Source organism: Balaenoptera musculus, chromosome 3, assembly GCF_009873245.2.
Source record: "Balaenoptera musculus isolate JJ_BM4_2016_0621 chromosome 3, mBalMus1.pri.v3, whole genome shotgun sequence".
Taxonomy (NCBI): domain Eukaryota; kingdom Metazoa; phylum Chordata; class Mammalia; order Artiodactyla; family Balaenopteridae; genus Balaenoptera; species Balaenoptera musculus.
The window spans coordinates 27,036,776-27,053,621 of NC_045787.1; the positions used below are offsets into that span (position 1 = coordinate 27,036,776).

Sequence of the window (16,846 nt, forward strand, 5' to 3'; positions counted from 1 at the left end):
AACAATTGTAAATATTTATGCACCCAACATAGGAGCACCTCAATACATAAGGGAAATGCTAACAGCCATAAAAGAGGAAATTGACAGCAACACTGTCATAGTAGGGAATTTTAACACCCCACTTTCACCAATGGACAGATCATCCAAAATGAAAATAAATAAGGACACACAAGCTTTAAATGATACATTAAACAAGATGGACTTAATTGATATTTATAGGACATTCCAACCAAAAACAACAGAACACACTTTCTTCTCAAGTGCTCATGGAACATTCTCCAGGATAGATCATACCTTGGGTCACAAATCAAGCCTTGGTAAATTTAAGAAAATTGAAATCGTATCAAGTATTCTGACCACAGCGCTATGAGACTAGATACCTATCACAGAAAACAATCTGTAAAAAATACAAACACATGGAGGCTAAACAATACACTACTAAATAACCAAGAGACCACTGAAGAAATCAAAGAGGAAATCAAAAAATACCTAGAAACTAATGACAATGAAAACACGACAACCCAAAACCTATGGGAGGCAGCAAAGGCAGTTCTAAGAGGGAAGTTTATAGCAATACAGTCCTACCTCAAGAAACAAGAAAGAGCTCAAAGAAACAACCTAACCTTACACCTAAAGCAAATAGAGAAAGAAGAACAAAAAAACCCAAAGTTAGAAGAAGGAAAGAAATCATAAAGATCAGAGCAGAAATAATGAAAAAGAAATGAAGGAAACAATAGCAAAGATCAGTAAAATAAAAGCTGGTTCTTTGAGAAGATAAACAAAATTGATAAACCATTAGCCAGATTCATCAAGAGAAAAAGGGAGAAGACTCAAATCAATAGAATTAGAAATGAAAAAGGAGAAGTAACAACTGACACTGCAGAAATACAAAGGCTCATGAGAGATTACTACAAGCAACTCTATGCCAATAAAATGGACAACCTGGAAGAAATGGACAAATTCTTAAAAAGCACAACCTTCTGAGACTGAACCAGGAAGAAATAGCAAATATAAACAGACCAATCACAAGCACTGAAATTGAGACTGTGATTAAAAATCTTCCAACAAACAAAAGCCCAGGACCAGATGGCTTCATAAGCGAATTCTTTTTTTTTTTTTTAATGTGTTGCTATTTTTTTTTAATTTTATTTATGTTTGTATGTATGTATGTATGTATGTATGTATGTATGTATGTATGTATGGCTGTGTTGGGTCCTCGTCCCTGTGCGAGGGCTTTCTCCAGTTGCGGCAAGCGGGGGCCACTCTCTTCATCGCGGTGCGTGGGCCTCTCACCATCGCGGCCTCTCTTGTTACGGAGCACAGGCTCCAGACACGCAGGCTCAGTAACGGTGGCTCACGGGCCTAGTTGCTCCACGGCATGTGGGATCTTCCCAGACCAGGGCTCGAACCCGTGTCCCCTGCATTGGCAGGCAGACTCTCAACCACCGCGCCACCAGGGAAGCCCCATAAGCGAATTCTATCAAACATTTAGAGAAGAGCTAACACCTATCCTTCTCAAACTCTTGCGAGATATAGCAGAGAGAGAAACACTCTCAAACTCATTCTACAAGACCACCATCACCCTAATACCAAAACCAGACAAAGATGTCACAAAGAAAGAAAACTACAGGCCAATATCACTGATGAACATAGATGCAAAAATCCTCAACAAAATATTAGCAAACAGAATCCAACAGCACATTAAAAGGGTCATAAACCATGATCAAGTGGGGTTTATCCCAAGAATGCAAGGATTCTTCAATATATGCAAATCAATCAATGTGATAAACCATATTAACACACTGAAGGAGAAAATCATATGATCATCTTAATAGATGCAGAAAAAGCATTCGACAAAATTCAACACCCAGTTATGATAAAATCCCTCCAGAAAGAGGCATAGAGGGAACTTACCTCAAGATAATAAAGGCCACATATGACAAACCCACAGCCAACATCGTTCTCAATGGTGAAAAACTGAAACCATTTCCTCTAAGATCAGGAACAAGACAAGGTTGTCCACTCTCACCACTATTATTCAAAAAATTTTTGGAAGTTTTAACCACAGCAATCAGAGAACAAAAAGAAATAAAAGGAATCCAAATCGGAAAAGAAGAAGTAAAGCTGTCCCTGTTTGCAGATGACACGATACTATACGTAGAGAATCCTAAAGACACTACCAGAAAACTACAAGAGCTAATCAATGAATCTGGTAAAGTAGCAGGATACAAAATTAGTGCACAGAAATCTCTTGCATTCCTATAAAATAATGATGAAAAATCCGAAAGAGAAATTAAGGAAACACTCCCATTTACCACTGCAACAAAAAGAATAAAATACCTAGGAATAAACCTACCTAAGGAAACAAAAGACCTGTATGCAGAAAACTATAAGACACTGAAGAAAGAAATTAAAGATGATACAAACAGATGGAGAGATATACCATGTTCTTGGACTGGAAGAATCAACATTGTGAAAATGACTCTACTACCCAAAGCAATCTACAGAGTCAATGCAATCCCTATCAAACTACGAACGGCATTTTTCACAGAACTAGAACAAAAAATTTCACAATTTGTATGGAAACATAAAAGACCCCAAATAGCCAAAACAATCTTGAGAAAGAAATATTGAGCTGGAAGAATCAGGCTCCTGGACTTCAGATTATACTACAAAGCTACAGTAATCAAGACAGTATGGTACTGGCACAAAAACAGAAATATAGATCAATGGAACAAGATAGAAAGCCCAGAGATAAACCCACGCACATATGGTCATCTTATCTGTGATAAAGGAGGCAAGAATATACAATGGAGAAATGACAGCCTCTTCAATAAGTGGTGCTGGGAAAACTGGACAGCTACATGTAAAAGAATGAAATTAGAACACTCCTTAAAACCATACACAAAAATAAACTCAAAATGGATTAAAGACCTAAATGTAAGGCCAGACACCATAAAACTCTTAGAGGAAAACATAGGCAGAACGCTCTATGACATAAACCACAGCAAGATCCTTTTTGACCCACCTCCTAGAGTAACGGAAATAAAAACAAAAATAAACAAGTGGCACCTAATGAAACTTAAAAGCTTTTGCACAGCAAAGGAAACCATAAACAAGACCAAAAGACAACCCTCAGAATGGGAGAAAATATTTGCAAATGAAGCAACTGACAAAGGATTAATCTCCAAAATTTACAAGCAGCTCATGCAGCTCAATATCAAAAAAACAAACAACCCAATCCAAAAATTGGCAGAAGACCTAAATAGATATTTCTCCAAAGAAGGTATACAGATTGCCAACAAACACATGAAAGGATGCTCAACATCATTAATCATTAGAGAAATGCAAACAAAAACTACAATGAGATATCATCTCACACCGGTCAGAATGGTCATCATCAAAAAATCTAGAAACAATGAATGCTGGAGAGGGTGTGGAGAAAAGGGAACACTCTTGCACTGTTCGTGGGATTGTAAATTGACACAGCCACTATGGAGAACAGTATGGAGGTTCCTTAAAAAACTACAAATAGAACTACCATACGACCCAGCAATCCCCCTACTGGGCATATACCCTGAGAAAACCATAATTCACAAAGAATCATGTACCAAAATGTTCATTGCAGCTCTATTTACAATAGCCAGGACATGGAAGCAACCTAAGTGTCCATCAACAGATGAATGGATAAAGAAGATGTGGCACATATATACAATAGAATATTACTCAGCCATAAAAAGAAACGAAATTGAGTTATTTGTAGTGAGGCGGATTGACCTAGAGTGTGTCATACAGAGTGAAGTAAGTCAGAAAGGGAAAAACAAATACCGTATGCTAACACACATATATGGAATCTAAGAAAGAAAAAAAAAAAAAACAAAGTTCATGAAGAACCTAGGGGCAAGAAGGGAGTAAAGACACAGATCTACTAGAGAATGGACTTGAGGATATGGGGAGGGGGAAGGGTAAGCTGTGACAAAGTGAGAGAGTGGCATGGACATATATACACTACCAAATGTAAAATAGATAGCTAGTGGGAAGCAGCCATGTAGCACGGGGAGATCAGCTCGGTGCTTTGTGACCACCTAGAGGGATGGGATAGGGAGGGTGGGAGGGAGGGAGATGCAAGAGGGAAGAGATATGGGAACGTATGTATATGTATAACTGATTCACTTTGTTATAAATCAGAAACTAACACACCATTGTAAAGCAATTATACTCCAGTAAAGCTGTTTAAAATAAATACATGTTTTGCATGATTTCAATCGTTTGAAATTTGTTGAACCTTGATTTTGACCCAGCATATGGCCTATTTTGGTGAATGTTCTGTATATAGTTGAATAAAGTGTATATTTTCTGGTTGGTGAGAATAGAGTGTAGAACTTACCATTAAGATGTGCCTCTTCTGGGGTTTTAACTGAAAGCCTGGACTATTTACCTATTCTCCTCCAGTTTATTAGGCTTGAACTTCAATCTCTGTTGCCCCAGCACCTTGTGGCTGTTGAAATATCTGCTCAGCTGAGTAGCCCTTCAACTCTTGTTTTCTGCTGGATATTGTGAGCACCTGCCCTGTTGTAGTAATCAGTCTTTAAGATAGTCTCAACGACCCCTGCTTCCTAGTAATCATACTCTTGTATAACTCCCGTCTCCTTGAGTGTGAACTTGATTTACTGACTTGCCTCTAAAGAATAGAATATAGCAGAAGTGGTGGGCATGTCTCTTCTGATGTTACGTTCTAAAAAGACTCCAGCTTTCGTGCTGAGTTCTCTCTCTCTTCCTCTCTCTCCCTCTCTACCCTCCCTCATCACTTGCCCTGGTGGAAATCAGCTGCAGTAAGGTGAAGCAGCCCTGTGGAGAATCGCACATGGTGAAAGTTGAAGATCTGCCAGCAAGCATGTGAGTGAGCTTAAAGGCAAATCCCTCTCCCTAGCACTCATGCCTTCAGATAAAACCACAGCCGCAACTGATACCTTAACTGCAACCTCAGGAGAGACCTTGAGCCAATGACACTATGCTGCACCTGGATTCCTGACCTACACAAACTGTGGAATAATGTTTGTTTTTTTAAGCCATAAAGTTTCAGCATAAATCATTATCTCAGAAGAGATAACTCATGCAGAGAGAAGTGAATAAATGGGAAGAAGTAGATCAATTCAGGAATTTTTTGGTCTTCGGGGGTTTTGTTTCTGTTCTTGAGAACAGGGTAACAGGACCTACTAGATTGGGTTAGACTGGGTTTATGGGAAAATGAGAAATAAAGAATTACTCTTGGATTTTAAGCTTGAACAGTTAAGTGAATCGTAATGCCATTTACTGAGACTGAGAAAACTGAAGGAAAATCAGAAACCATGTAGAAATGTCAAGCAGCAGTTGAATTTACAACTCTGGAGTTCTGGGGATAAAAGTCTGGAAATCAGATTTGGGATAACAATAGTATCAACCTCACCCATTGTGAGCGTTGGGTGAGATAATGCAGAACCTTTGGCACAGTGCACACGGTTGTTATCTGTAGTGGGTAGAATTGTGTCCCCAAAAAAGATATGTTCAAATCCTAGCCCCTGATTCCTGTGAATGTGATCTTGTTTGGACATACGGTCTTTGCAGATGAAAGTAGTTAGAATAAGGTCATCCCGGATTAGAGTGGACCCTAATTCAATGACTAGTGCCCTTATAAGGAGATAAAATAGAGACACAAAGATAGACACGGAGAGGAGAATGCCATCTGAAGACAGAGACAGAGATGAGAGTGATGCAATTACAAGCCAAGAAATTACCTTCGACCCCCTCAGAAGCTAGGAGAGAGGCATGGGATGGTTTCTTTCTCGGAGCCTCCAGAAGGAACCAACTTTGCCAACACCTTGACTTCTGACTTCTAGCCTCCAGAACTGTGAGATAATACATTTCTGTTGTTTTAAGCCACCTGGTTTGTGGTAATTTGTTACAGAAACCCTAGGAAAATAATACAGCGTCCAAATAAATGTGACATGTGATTGTTATCATCACTTTAATTATTACTCATACTGTGTCATTGATGTTTTTGTTGTTAATTGTCCAAACACCTAATACATTGCATTGCACATAGTAAGAACTCAATTTGTAATTACGGTAGAGCAAGAGATGTGATACTTGCAGATTAAGAAGAAGTAATGCAGAGTGAGCGGTGCCTGTACATACTCCAAAGGGATCTTGAGAGGATGGATCCTTTTCTCCTCTCTCTTATCTGAAAGCACACTTTGCTTTGTAGAATCCCAGAATCTAGAAGTTCTGATTATATATCTTCTCTCTAATCTGACTCTGGGAATAATTTCCTGTTCTCTTATCCAGATCCAGCTCAAGTTCTTCTGCCCAGCAGCAATCTTCCCAGAACAAACTACCCCAAACTCACATCCTAGACTTTATTTACCCGTTAATTATAGGTTACATTATTTGGATTATAACTTTACATATTTACTCAACTTTTCACATCAGTATATTATCTCTGTGCTTATGTACTGAAACATGTCTTTATACTTGTTTAAAAACACAGCAGAATGACTCTCTTAGACATAATGAATGTTACTACATCTTTACCAGACATATTTCCTCATTATTACATCTTGAAACCAAAAAATGAGGTCATACTTTTTATTTATATCTCCAGTGCTCATTTTCTAAGCCCTATCCCAAGGACTGTGAAAAATCCATCCCTACCTTGTATTCCACTTGCAAAGAAACCACAAGAATCCAGGAAGAATGCTTGAATATTCCACAAATCCACCTGGTGGTTGTTTAGCCCCTTCTGCCAACAATGTGAACTTCAAATGAATCATCCGTGACCTTGGAAAATCAGGTCACAATGTACAGTCCTATAACTCTTTTCCAGGCTATTTTTCTCTCCCAGCACCAATCCACTGTAGGCATGAATTCAAATCTCTCCTTTCATTCCCACTTAAATCCAGGTGATGGTTTTTAACAACTCTTCTCTCAACACTTGGAGAAGGAGTTTCACAGAGGACTGCTTATCCTGCTACTAGCCTTGGCTACTCTTTTGAGGCTCATAATCTGAGTATCTTAGCCCAACTCCTTCCACAGGGAAGTCCAGCCCACCCAGACATCCACCCAGCCTAAAGTCCAGCCCTACAATTGCCTCAGCCCAAGTGTAGATGATGCCTCCTCTTCTACAGCCTATGGTTCAGAGCTTGTTTATTGACAAAGAGGACATCAGGGAAGAAAAGAAACATCATTTCCACTTCAAGATGAGTTCTTCCCTCTTTGGGTCCAAAGTTATCACAGTGGTTGGCATCAGAGGGAATGGAAGAGTGTAGGGAGTAGGGGGGAGACCTGGATCTTGCGCTCGCAAATGGCATCAAACTTAGGCTTTTTCATCTTCTCAGTCTTTACTTACATTAAAATACCAAATTTTTAAATAGTAAATATGTAAATTATAACAATATTATTTTGTAATTTGTTTTTGTCATGTTTTCGTTATAGTACCTATCATTATGTAAACTATATCTATATCTGTATTTATCTATATTAGGAGCCTTAGGAAAATATTGGAGGAGTCCCAGGCCTCTCTTTATCTGTGAAGGACCCCAGGTAATAGTATATCACTATTTTCTGTATTTAGTGAAAATATTTATCACATTCTTCAAGGTCTAAGTCCTAGTAAACATATGCTCAACTTTTCTTTTTAATATTTTCTATTTGTCTCTATTATCCACATTCAGCTTGGTGGAGATAGTTCCAGTTTTCTCCAAGAGAACTAATTTTTAAAATAGATAATAAAATTAAAATGTTCCTTCATAATAAAACTTCCTCCAAAAAAAGTCATAGAAACTTCATCTTAAGAAACTGACTTTCCTGTACCACCCATGTTGGCTCAGGTCTTCTTTTCTCTGCTCTCTCTCCTTGAATGATTTCATCTGTTCTTATAGCTTTAAATACCAGTCCAGTCCTAATTTGCAAGCTCCACATACCCATGTTTTCAACTGCTTGTTTGACTTCTCCAACTGGAGGTCAAAAAGGCAATATGTCCATAAGAAATCTCTTGATCTTCTACCAAAGTCTTTCATTTTCCAGTCTTTCCATCACACTAAATGTCTGTTAACCACCTAGGATGAGGTCATATTGGAAACTACTTTTCCTCTCACCTCTAACCCCTTCCAACCCATCATCATTACCACATCCTGGTGATTCTACTCTCCAGATAAAAATTCAAGTCAGGACTTCTCTCCACCTCCACAGTCACCACCCTTAAGCTGGACTGAATGTTTATGTCCCACCAAAATTCATGGGTTGAAATCCTAACCCTCAGTGTAGTGGTATTAGAAGGTGGGACCTCTGAGAGGTGATTGGGTCATGAGGGTAGAGCCTTCATGAATGGGATTAGTGCCCTTATAAAAGAGTCCCCAGAAAATTCTCTTGCCCCTTCTGCAATGGAGGACCCAGCATAGAAGAATAGAAGATGACCTTCTATGAACTAGGCCTTCACCAGACACCAAATCTGCCAATGCCTTCATCTTGGACTTCCCAGAATCTGGAACTATAAGAAATAAGTGTTTGTTGTTTACTTTACCTGGTCTCTGGTGTTTTTGTTATAGCAGCCTGAATCGACTAAGGCAAGCTGCCACCATCTCCCACCTAGACTGTTGCAGTAGTCTTTTTCCAGGCTCCCAGTTTGCACCCTTCATGCCTTATAACTGTTTTACCAATCAGTATGGTCTTTATAATGTGTGAACTGGATTGCATAATTCCCCTGCTGTCCTGATTTGGACTCCCCCCAAATCAGATCCAGAACCAAAAGTTCTAGTGAAAGTAGTTTATTTGGAAGGAGACCCTTGAAAACACTGAAAGTTAAGTGTGATAGGGAAGGGGAGAAACCCAATAAGCATGTATTGTCAAACAAGTTGCCACTCTGCCAGCTAAAGCTTATCTCTAAACTCTGGGGAATAAGTTAAAACGCATAATCAGAGTTACTCTGACAAAGGGACAAGGAAGCTGGGGTATTTATACACCAACCTCCATCAGTCATTTGTTGTAGGCTCCTCTGAGAGGTGAGAGTGGGAGATTAAGTCCCCACCACCTATAGGCAGCCCCACAAACAAGCAAAGCAGCTTCAGAGAAAGGCCACTGGGAAAGAGTCACAGGAGCTGGTATTTGAAGGTCAAGTTGGCAACTAGGGAAATGGCATGTGAGGAGGGGAGATGGGCAGGGCACCAACAGCATCTCTAAGCCTATTTAAATCCCTCCAGTAGCTTGCTCTTGAGTTTCGAATGAAATCCAAACTCTCAGTCATGGTCTCCTAGGCTCTGTGTGATCTGACACTTGCTCGTCCTGGTCTCATCACGTGCCATTCCTTCCAGCATGGTCTCCCACACGGGGTCAACTTTGGTTCTTTGCTCTTCGCCTGCTGGAACAACCTACCTAAATCTGTTGGCCAACTAGTCTTTGGAGTTGGAGTAAGAGGACTTTCAACCACCTCCAGACATATTACCCTGCTGTCTTCCTTGTTAAAACAAATATTCTTCTTCTGGAACCCATGAAAACAAACTTGAGTCCACGTCTGTCTCTCTCTGCCTCCGATATCGCCATTGAGAGGCCTGCAGGAGAAGATGACACCTTTTGGCATGGAGCTGCATATGTGTTCGGCCGATGGCTCAAAAAAGTTGAAGGAAGAGATCTGGTGGCCATTGCAGGAGCTGTGACCCCAGCTGCTGCCCAATGCCAAAGAGGTGAGCCAGCAGATCACTGAAAATGTGGGCAAGACACAGCAGTGCCTGTTGTCCTAAGTGGAAATAGCTGCTGCTTCACTTCCACCTCTGCGTCTCTGAAATCCTTGATGATAACACTTATTTCTCCAAGATTCCTTCAGGTAGGTGGTATGGTTTTGGTTTACTATTTTGGTAGGTAGAAGCAGTTCTAGTAGCTTCTACTTGGTCTTTCCTACCTTAGTAACAAAGATAATTATTAATTCCAATGGAGACAAAAAGTTGTGAAAGAAAAGAATAACAATCATATACTATATATGGCTCAATTGTTAATGTTCACATAGTCATTACAGTGAAAATGCTGGGGTCGGATCTTTCAAAAGTACAATATAACTAAACTAGGGGGTGTCAGGATGTTGGGAGAAGTGGAAGGAAAGGATCGGTGAGAAAAAAGTTAAACTTTCACCTTCCATGGTAGGGAGTAAAATATTAATGCCTACAATGAGAAAATAAAATACCAACATAAGTATTTCAACCAGAGTTATGCAGTATATAGCAAAAGAATCAGTTAAAAGATTTGAATGTGCCTCTGGGCAAAAGAAATATGGAGGGTCCAGCTGTAGGGGAGCTGCAATTTTTTATAATAAGCCCTACGGAACTACATATCTTACTCTTAACAAATGATTCCCATTTTATTGGTGTAAGGTCGGCACTGGGCATCAATATTTTTAAGTGGTTTTAATGTGCAGGTGGCTTTATAGATGGAGGTCTAGCTTAGATAAAAATGAAAGGTTTTTTAAATAAATCAATTCCCTTGAGTTAGACTTGGATATTCTATAGGAGTAGATAGTTAGGGGAAACTTGTAATTTACCTTTTAAGGAATTGCCTTAGTAGGAAGATTGCATCTGAATGCAGAGTCCAATCAATAAGTGTGTCCTGTGCCCATACATGTGAAAAGTCTGAGCTCAGCACTAAGGGCAAACAACGATGATGATGATACACGCTCTGCCCTGCCAGGCTGACACTCTTAAACAAGATGCGAAATATTCAGAAAAAGCCGCAGCACTTCTTGATGGGGAGGCATGCCTTAAGAGATGCGCTGATAGAGGGTTCTATGATAATTGAGAGGGGAAAAGATCGATACCTATTCCTCAGAGAATTCAGAAAGCTTCCCCCCAGACAGTAACCTTTTGCCAGTAATATTAAACAGTGTAAGTAACATAGAAATATGTTGAAGTGGGGGAAGAGAGAGATGAGAATAGAGGAAGAACTCGCAAAAGAACATTGTTAGCAAAGGTACTAACTTGGGAAAACAGACTGGCACGTGTGGATCCTCAGTAACAAAACTTGACAAACAATTAGATTAATGGGGCAGGGGGAGGGGTAACAGCTGGTTTAAAACCAACTAAAAAAGCCCCTCTTTTAATTTTTCCATAAGGTTGATCCTTATGGATCAACATACAATTTGACAACATTGTCAATTTTCCAAATTTTACGTTGGGAATGTATATGGTAAGATTTTGGTAATATTTTAACAGTATACCTAAATGATATTTGACCATGACTGATATGCCTCTCTCTTTGAATATTTTAGATGCTGGTTGAGAAAAACATGACCCTTGCCTTTAAGAAAAATGGTCTAAAATATCTTAAGGTCATACTGAAAAAGAACTTATTTGAAAAGGGACTTTTTCTTCCGTGACACAGACTTAATTGATACTATAAATTCCTGCTCACAACGTGTGCTTCATTTTCAGAGAACAGATTTGGAAATGAAGAGCCTTCTAGGCTCGGAAGCACTCTGGCAGCATTCTCTGGGAGTCACACTTGGGAAGAGCCTCTCCTAGGGGCTCAGTCTGAGTCCTGCTGCTGAGTACTCAAGGCCTGGCAGACCTCAGGAGCACATGGTCCCCTCTGTCCTACAGTGAAGAAAATACCACTATTGGGCCTAAATGTGATTTTAAGGAAACTTGTTGAGACCTCCTTCTCTTCCTTTGCTTCCAATCCTAGTATGTGATCAACCACCAGTGGACATTAATATTTCTTTGGGACTTGAAGTTTTTCACATGGAGAGACAGAAAAGGAATAAAAATTAATCCAGATGTTCCCAAACTTGGGGGAAAATTAGTATCACCTGGAAGAATGTTTTTAAAATGTAGATTGTTGAGCCCCTTTCTGACTCCACTGAGAATCAGAATCTCTGTGGCCGCATGGGGCTGGGAGGAGAGCAGCAACTTATATTTTAGCAAGCTCCCCAGCTGACTCAGATGTCACCTGCTCAGCACCTATCCTCAGAATATTTGAAAACCACAATTCCTCCCATGTACATACTAGGAAACCGAGGCAAAACGCTTTCAGGGTATGCCCTAAGCTTCCTTGTTTTTCAACAGAACCTTGAAATATTTTTTAAACTTTTTTTAAAAAAAGGAGAAATTAAAATATGATGGAGAAAGAGTTAGTAAAAATTTGAGTGAAAAGTAAACTTGAAGATGAGGCTACTAAAGCAGGGATAAGAGATGTACACAGAAGCGACCTGTGTATCGGTCCCGCGCAGAGCTGAGTTTCTCCAGATCAGAACTTCTCAAAGGAAGTGGTTTGGTTTGGTTTTGTTTTTATTAAAGCCTTTGCGCCCTCTAGCGGGTAAACGGAGTAGACCAGAGACTATCGTGAAGCGTGTTCTCCGGAGCTGTGTTCCCGCTTTGGAATCAAGATTGTTTCCGTTTCCCTTCATATGTTTTGGGTACCGCGTTTCTTTTTCACTATGCTTTTTCTATTACCTCTGCTTTAAAGTCACAAACTCTTTATCTCTGTAAGTAAAGTCACGAGCTCTGCAAGAGTGAGGACAGTTACGCGTAAGATACTTTTGTTTCAGTTTAGCCCCGGACAGTGAGGAAAACATTTCAAATTTCTTAAGTTTATCCTAAGAAATGTACATTTTACACCAGAGCGGTTGATCTGGCATTTAAATAAACTGCAATTTAAGAAGTAGTTCAAATGGTTTATGTTGGTTCCCCTTGCCCAAAGGAACTTAAAAGATTCCTTAGAATTTACTTCCACTGGTCTGAAAAAAAAAAAAAATCACTGGTTAAGAGTTCTGATTGTAATAGTAGTGGAAATAGGGGGCTGGTGGCCAAAAAACAGCCCTATGAAATCCTCTATTCCAACTGCATCAAGGTAGAGTGTGGTTGTATATGAGTAAACAATCTGTTGAAGAGCTCTGGGCTGAGAGCTAAACATCTAATGTCTGTGAAGTCGGCGCACCAATTACATGCTCTGCTTCGCTTCAGTTCTCAGAATACACCAAAGCAGAGGACAACACCTGAACCCAGAGTTTTGTTATGTGAAGACGCTTTGAAAATCCTGACAGTCACAGACACCAATTAAAGTGGTCAGCTAATTCATAAGGGGAAGTGGAGCTGGCGTTTGTGTATTCAGGAAGAGCCCTCATCTGATTCAAGGTCTGGGCATGAAAAAAGAGGCCACTATCATTGCTTTTAAAAAGAAAAATGGGCAGAAGATTGTGCATTTGGGAGTGAGAAAGAAAAAATTCTAATAGTTATGTTTGAGAATAAGAAAGGAAAAGCGATCGCAAATCAAAGCCGACTTTCTCCAGCAACATAGGAAAATAAAGGGTTAGGGCCATTTCCTTTTGAAACTGAAGAGGAAAAGGGAAATTGGCCGCTGGGCTCTTCGTGCCGCGCACCTCTCCCCGCTCCCCCGCGGCGGGCGCGGCGAAGTTCAGCACCTCGGAAAGCGCCCCCTCTCCCGGCGCGGGGGTTACGCAGGCTCCTTGGGAGCCCGCGGCCTCGGTTTGGCAGGTGGGAATGCAACTCGCGGGAACGCTGCGGGCAACTCCCTGGGAGCTGACAACAGCGGAGAGACGGAGACGCGAAGCAGCGAGGGCAGCATCGAAAGTCCTCCAGAGAGTCAGAGCGAGGTACAGAACTCTGTTCAGAAATCTCGTCCGCCCAACTGCGGAGGAAAGCGACAAAGGTATTTGAAAGAGGAGAGGGCCCCCAATAGCGGCCTTGAGCGGCAGGGCGGGTATGCGCTAGTGACCAAGTGACAGCGGGAAACGCAGGGGGCAAAGTCTGACTCTTACAGTAGGGACCCGGAGACTGCCACCTTGGCTGGAGAACCTTTAGACGCCGACCGCTCGCCTTAGGAGCTGTGCTCCTCTGCTCTCGAATTCCCCTTCCGAACAGACGCTCAGCGCAACTCCCGCGCCCAAGGCCAAGCTCCGCTCGCCGGGGACGCGCCTGGCGCCCTGGTCCTAGGCGCTCTCTTTCGCGGCTGCTTTGAAAGCCCCCAGGCACGCCGGAAGCCCGGGAGAGCTGGACTCCCTTAGGGCTTATCTCCCGAAACCTGACCTAGAGGCACCTGCACAGGCAGGTGGCCGCTGCAGCCGCGAAAGCCCCCATGAATAAGGCGGCTGGCGGGGACGAGCTCGCAGAACTCTTCAGTCTGATCCCGGACCTTCCGCAGGTGACCAACACTAGCGGCAACGCGTCGCTGCAGCTCCAGGACTTGTCGTGGGAGCTGGGGCTAGAGTTGCCGGCCGGCGCGGCGCCAGGGCATCCCCCGGGCGGCGGCGGGGCAGAGAGCGCGGACACCGAGGCCCGGGTGAGGACCCTCATCAGCGTGGTGTACTGGGTGCTTTGCGCGTTGGGGCTGACGGGCAACCTGCTGGTGCTCTACCTGATGAAGAGTAAGCAGGGCTGGCGCCAGCCCTCCATCAACCTCTTCGTCACCAACCTGGCGCTGACGGACTTTCAGTTCGTGCTCACCCTGCCCTTCTGGGCTGTGGAAAACTCCCTCGACTTCAGACGGCCTTTTGGCAAGGCCACGTGTAAGCTCGTATCCACAGTGACGTCCGTGAACATGTACGCCAGCGTCTTCTTTCTCACCTCCATGAGCGTGGCGCGCTACCAGTCGGTGGCCTTGGCTCTTAAGAGCCACCGGACCCGAGGGCACGGCCGGGGCGACTGCTGCGGCCGGAGCCTGGGGGACAGCTGCCGCTTCTCGGCCAAAGCACTGTGCGTGTTGATCTGGGCCTCGGCCGCGCTGCCCAAAGCTATCTTCTCCACCACGATCAAGGTGATGGGCGAGGAGCTGTGCCTGGTGCGCTTCCCGGGCAAGTTGCTGGGCCGCGACAGGCAGTTCCGGCTGGGCCTCCACCACGTGCAGAAGGTGCTGCTGGGCTCCGTGCCGCCGCTGGGCATCAGTCAGCCTGTGCTATCCGCTGCTGGTGCGCTTCACCTGCGACCGCCGCGTGGCAGGGACCGAAGTAGGAGCCTCAGCAGCCAGGGGAGGCCTGGCCAGAGCCAGCTCCCGGAGACGCTCCAAGGCCACCAAATCAGTGACCATCGTGGTCCTATCCTTCGTCCTGTGTTGGCTGCCTAATCAGGCACTCGCCACCTGGAGCATCCTCATCGAGCTCAACGCGGTGCCCTTCAGCCAAGAGTACCTCCTGTGCCAGGTATACGCGTTCCCGGGGAGCGTGTGCCTGGCGCACTCCAACAGCCGTCTCAACCCCATCCTCTACTGCCTCGTGCGCCGCGAGTTCCGCAAAGCGCTCGAGAATCTACTGTGGCGCCTCGCGTCGCCTTCTCTCGCTAGCATGCGCCCTTTTGCCGCCGCCACCAAGCCGGAGCCCGAGGCCCAGGGCCGGCAGGCCCTGGCGCCTCTCCACCAGGCCGCGGAGCCCAACATGCTCTACTATCCGCCCGGCGTGGTGGTCTACAGCGGGGGGCGCTACGACCTGCTGCCCAGCAGCTCCGCCTACTGACGCAGGCTGAGGCCCGGGGTACGCAGAAACTGCCAAGTGGCCTTCCCTCGGCGGAAAAGAGTAGAGCGGATTAGGGGATGCTGGGGGCACCCGGATCAAGAGGTAGGAGGGACGAGGAGAGAGAGAAGCACAAAAGAGCAGCCTATGAAGTGGCCGGGGGACCTTGTCCGGAGAGGGGAGGCTGCGAACCCAGGTGGAGAGAGGAAGGTGGCAAAGTGGCCGAGACCAGCCTCAAAGGACCAAGCCACCAGCCTCCGTCCCCCTTGTCTCCACGCACACCCCTTCCTCTCCTTATGCTGTCAACGCTGGGCAATGTGGGGCGCCCAGAAGCGGGAAAAGGCATCGGGAATGTAAAGCAGTTCGGGGACAAGGAAGAGGGCCTCAGCCAAATGGTCCGCAGACAACTGAGCGCACTTATTCCAGCGACTCCCCCCACCCCCGCCCCGGCTCTTGAAAGGGACCTCAAGGTGCATCCATTCGGGTGAGCCACTCACAAAACCTTTGCACCTTGGCTCCGGGACTGCCCGGGCGCGAAGGTCTGATTTGCTGCTTGGCTGAGCGGAGAGCCTAGAGTATGGGACCAGGAAACTTCTTCGGAGTTGGAAGAAAGCAGTGACAATCTTGTTCCGCCCTCAGGAGAAATGCACCACGAGAGAGCCACCTCCCCCTCCCGTGGGGCGTATGGTTTATCACTTGGGATGGGGACAGCGGACACACGCGGAGCCCGACTGAGACCCTGCACGGCCTCTGCGCTCACAGGTCGCCGAGACCAAAACCCTCCGGCGTGCGTGTGAGAGCCCCTTCGCGGGGGAGTGGAGTCTCTGCGGGAGGGAGCGGACGCAGTGTAGTTCGAGGGGCTGAATAGAGAGACCTCTTCAGGCTACGACCCCTAAAGGAGAAAGGGGGCTCTCTGGGTCCCCCAGCAGCGACTGCGCCGTGCGCTGGAAGCTGGGCGTCTGGGTTCCCCTGAGAGCCGTGTGGGTACCTGGAGACACTCCTTGCGTTCGGGGCTGCGCGCTGCAAGTGAGCTGTGCCCAGGAGCAACTTGAACAGGTCTGAGTAGACACGTTACTGGGACTGGGGACTCTTCTGCAGCCTCTCCCCCCTCACTCTTTGGGAATCGGAATGCCGGTTTGATTGAGGCTCTGGACCAGCGAGTAGGGGGATCGTTCGGCCGCGTTTTTCGTTGGCTTAGATGGAAGATTAAGAGATGCTGTAGAAATGTGGTTCCTGAAACCCGAATTCCTGGAAGCTGGAGTCTGATCTTTCAAGGGGAGTTGTGGGGTGGGAGACTCAAGTAAAATCTGTCCTAAAGGGAAAAGAGTACTGAGAGTCTGTTTTGAGGGGATTGCCAGGATTTCAGGTGTG

General features: G+C 44.5%; 1 protein-coding gene across 1 annotated transcript; it reads left to right on the forward strand.

The window, feature by feature from the left end:
* Positions 1 to 9,520: 9,520 nt before the first annotated feature.
* On the forward strand, positions 9,521 to 15,478 carry RXFP3 (relaxin family peptide receptor 3). The gene is given in 4 exon segments (XM_036846075.1): positions 9,521 to 9,713; positions 13,509 to 13,744; positions 14,065 to 14,913; positions 14,915 to 15,478. Coding segments are annotated over 4 exon segments (1,842 nt in total).
* The last annotated feature ends 1,368 nt before the right edge of the window (positions 15,479 to 16,846 follow it).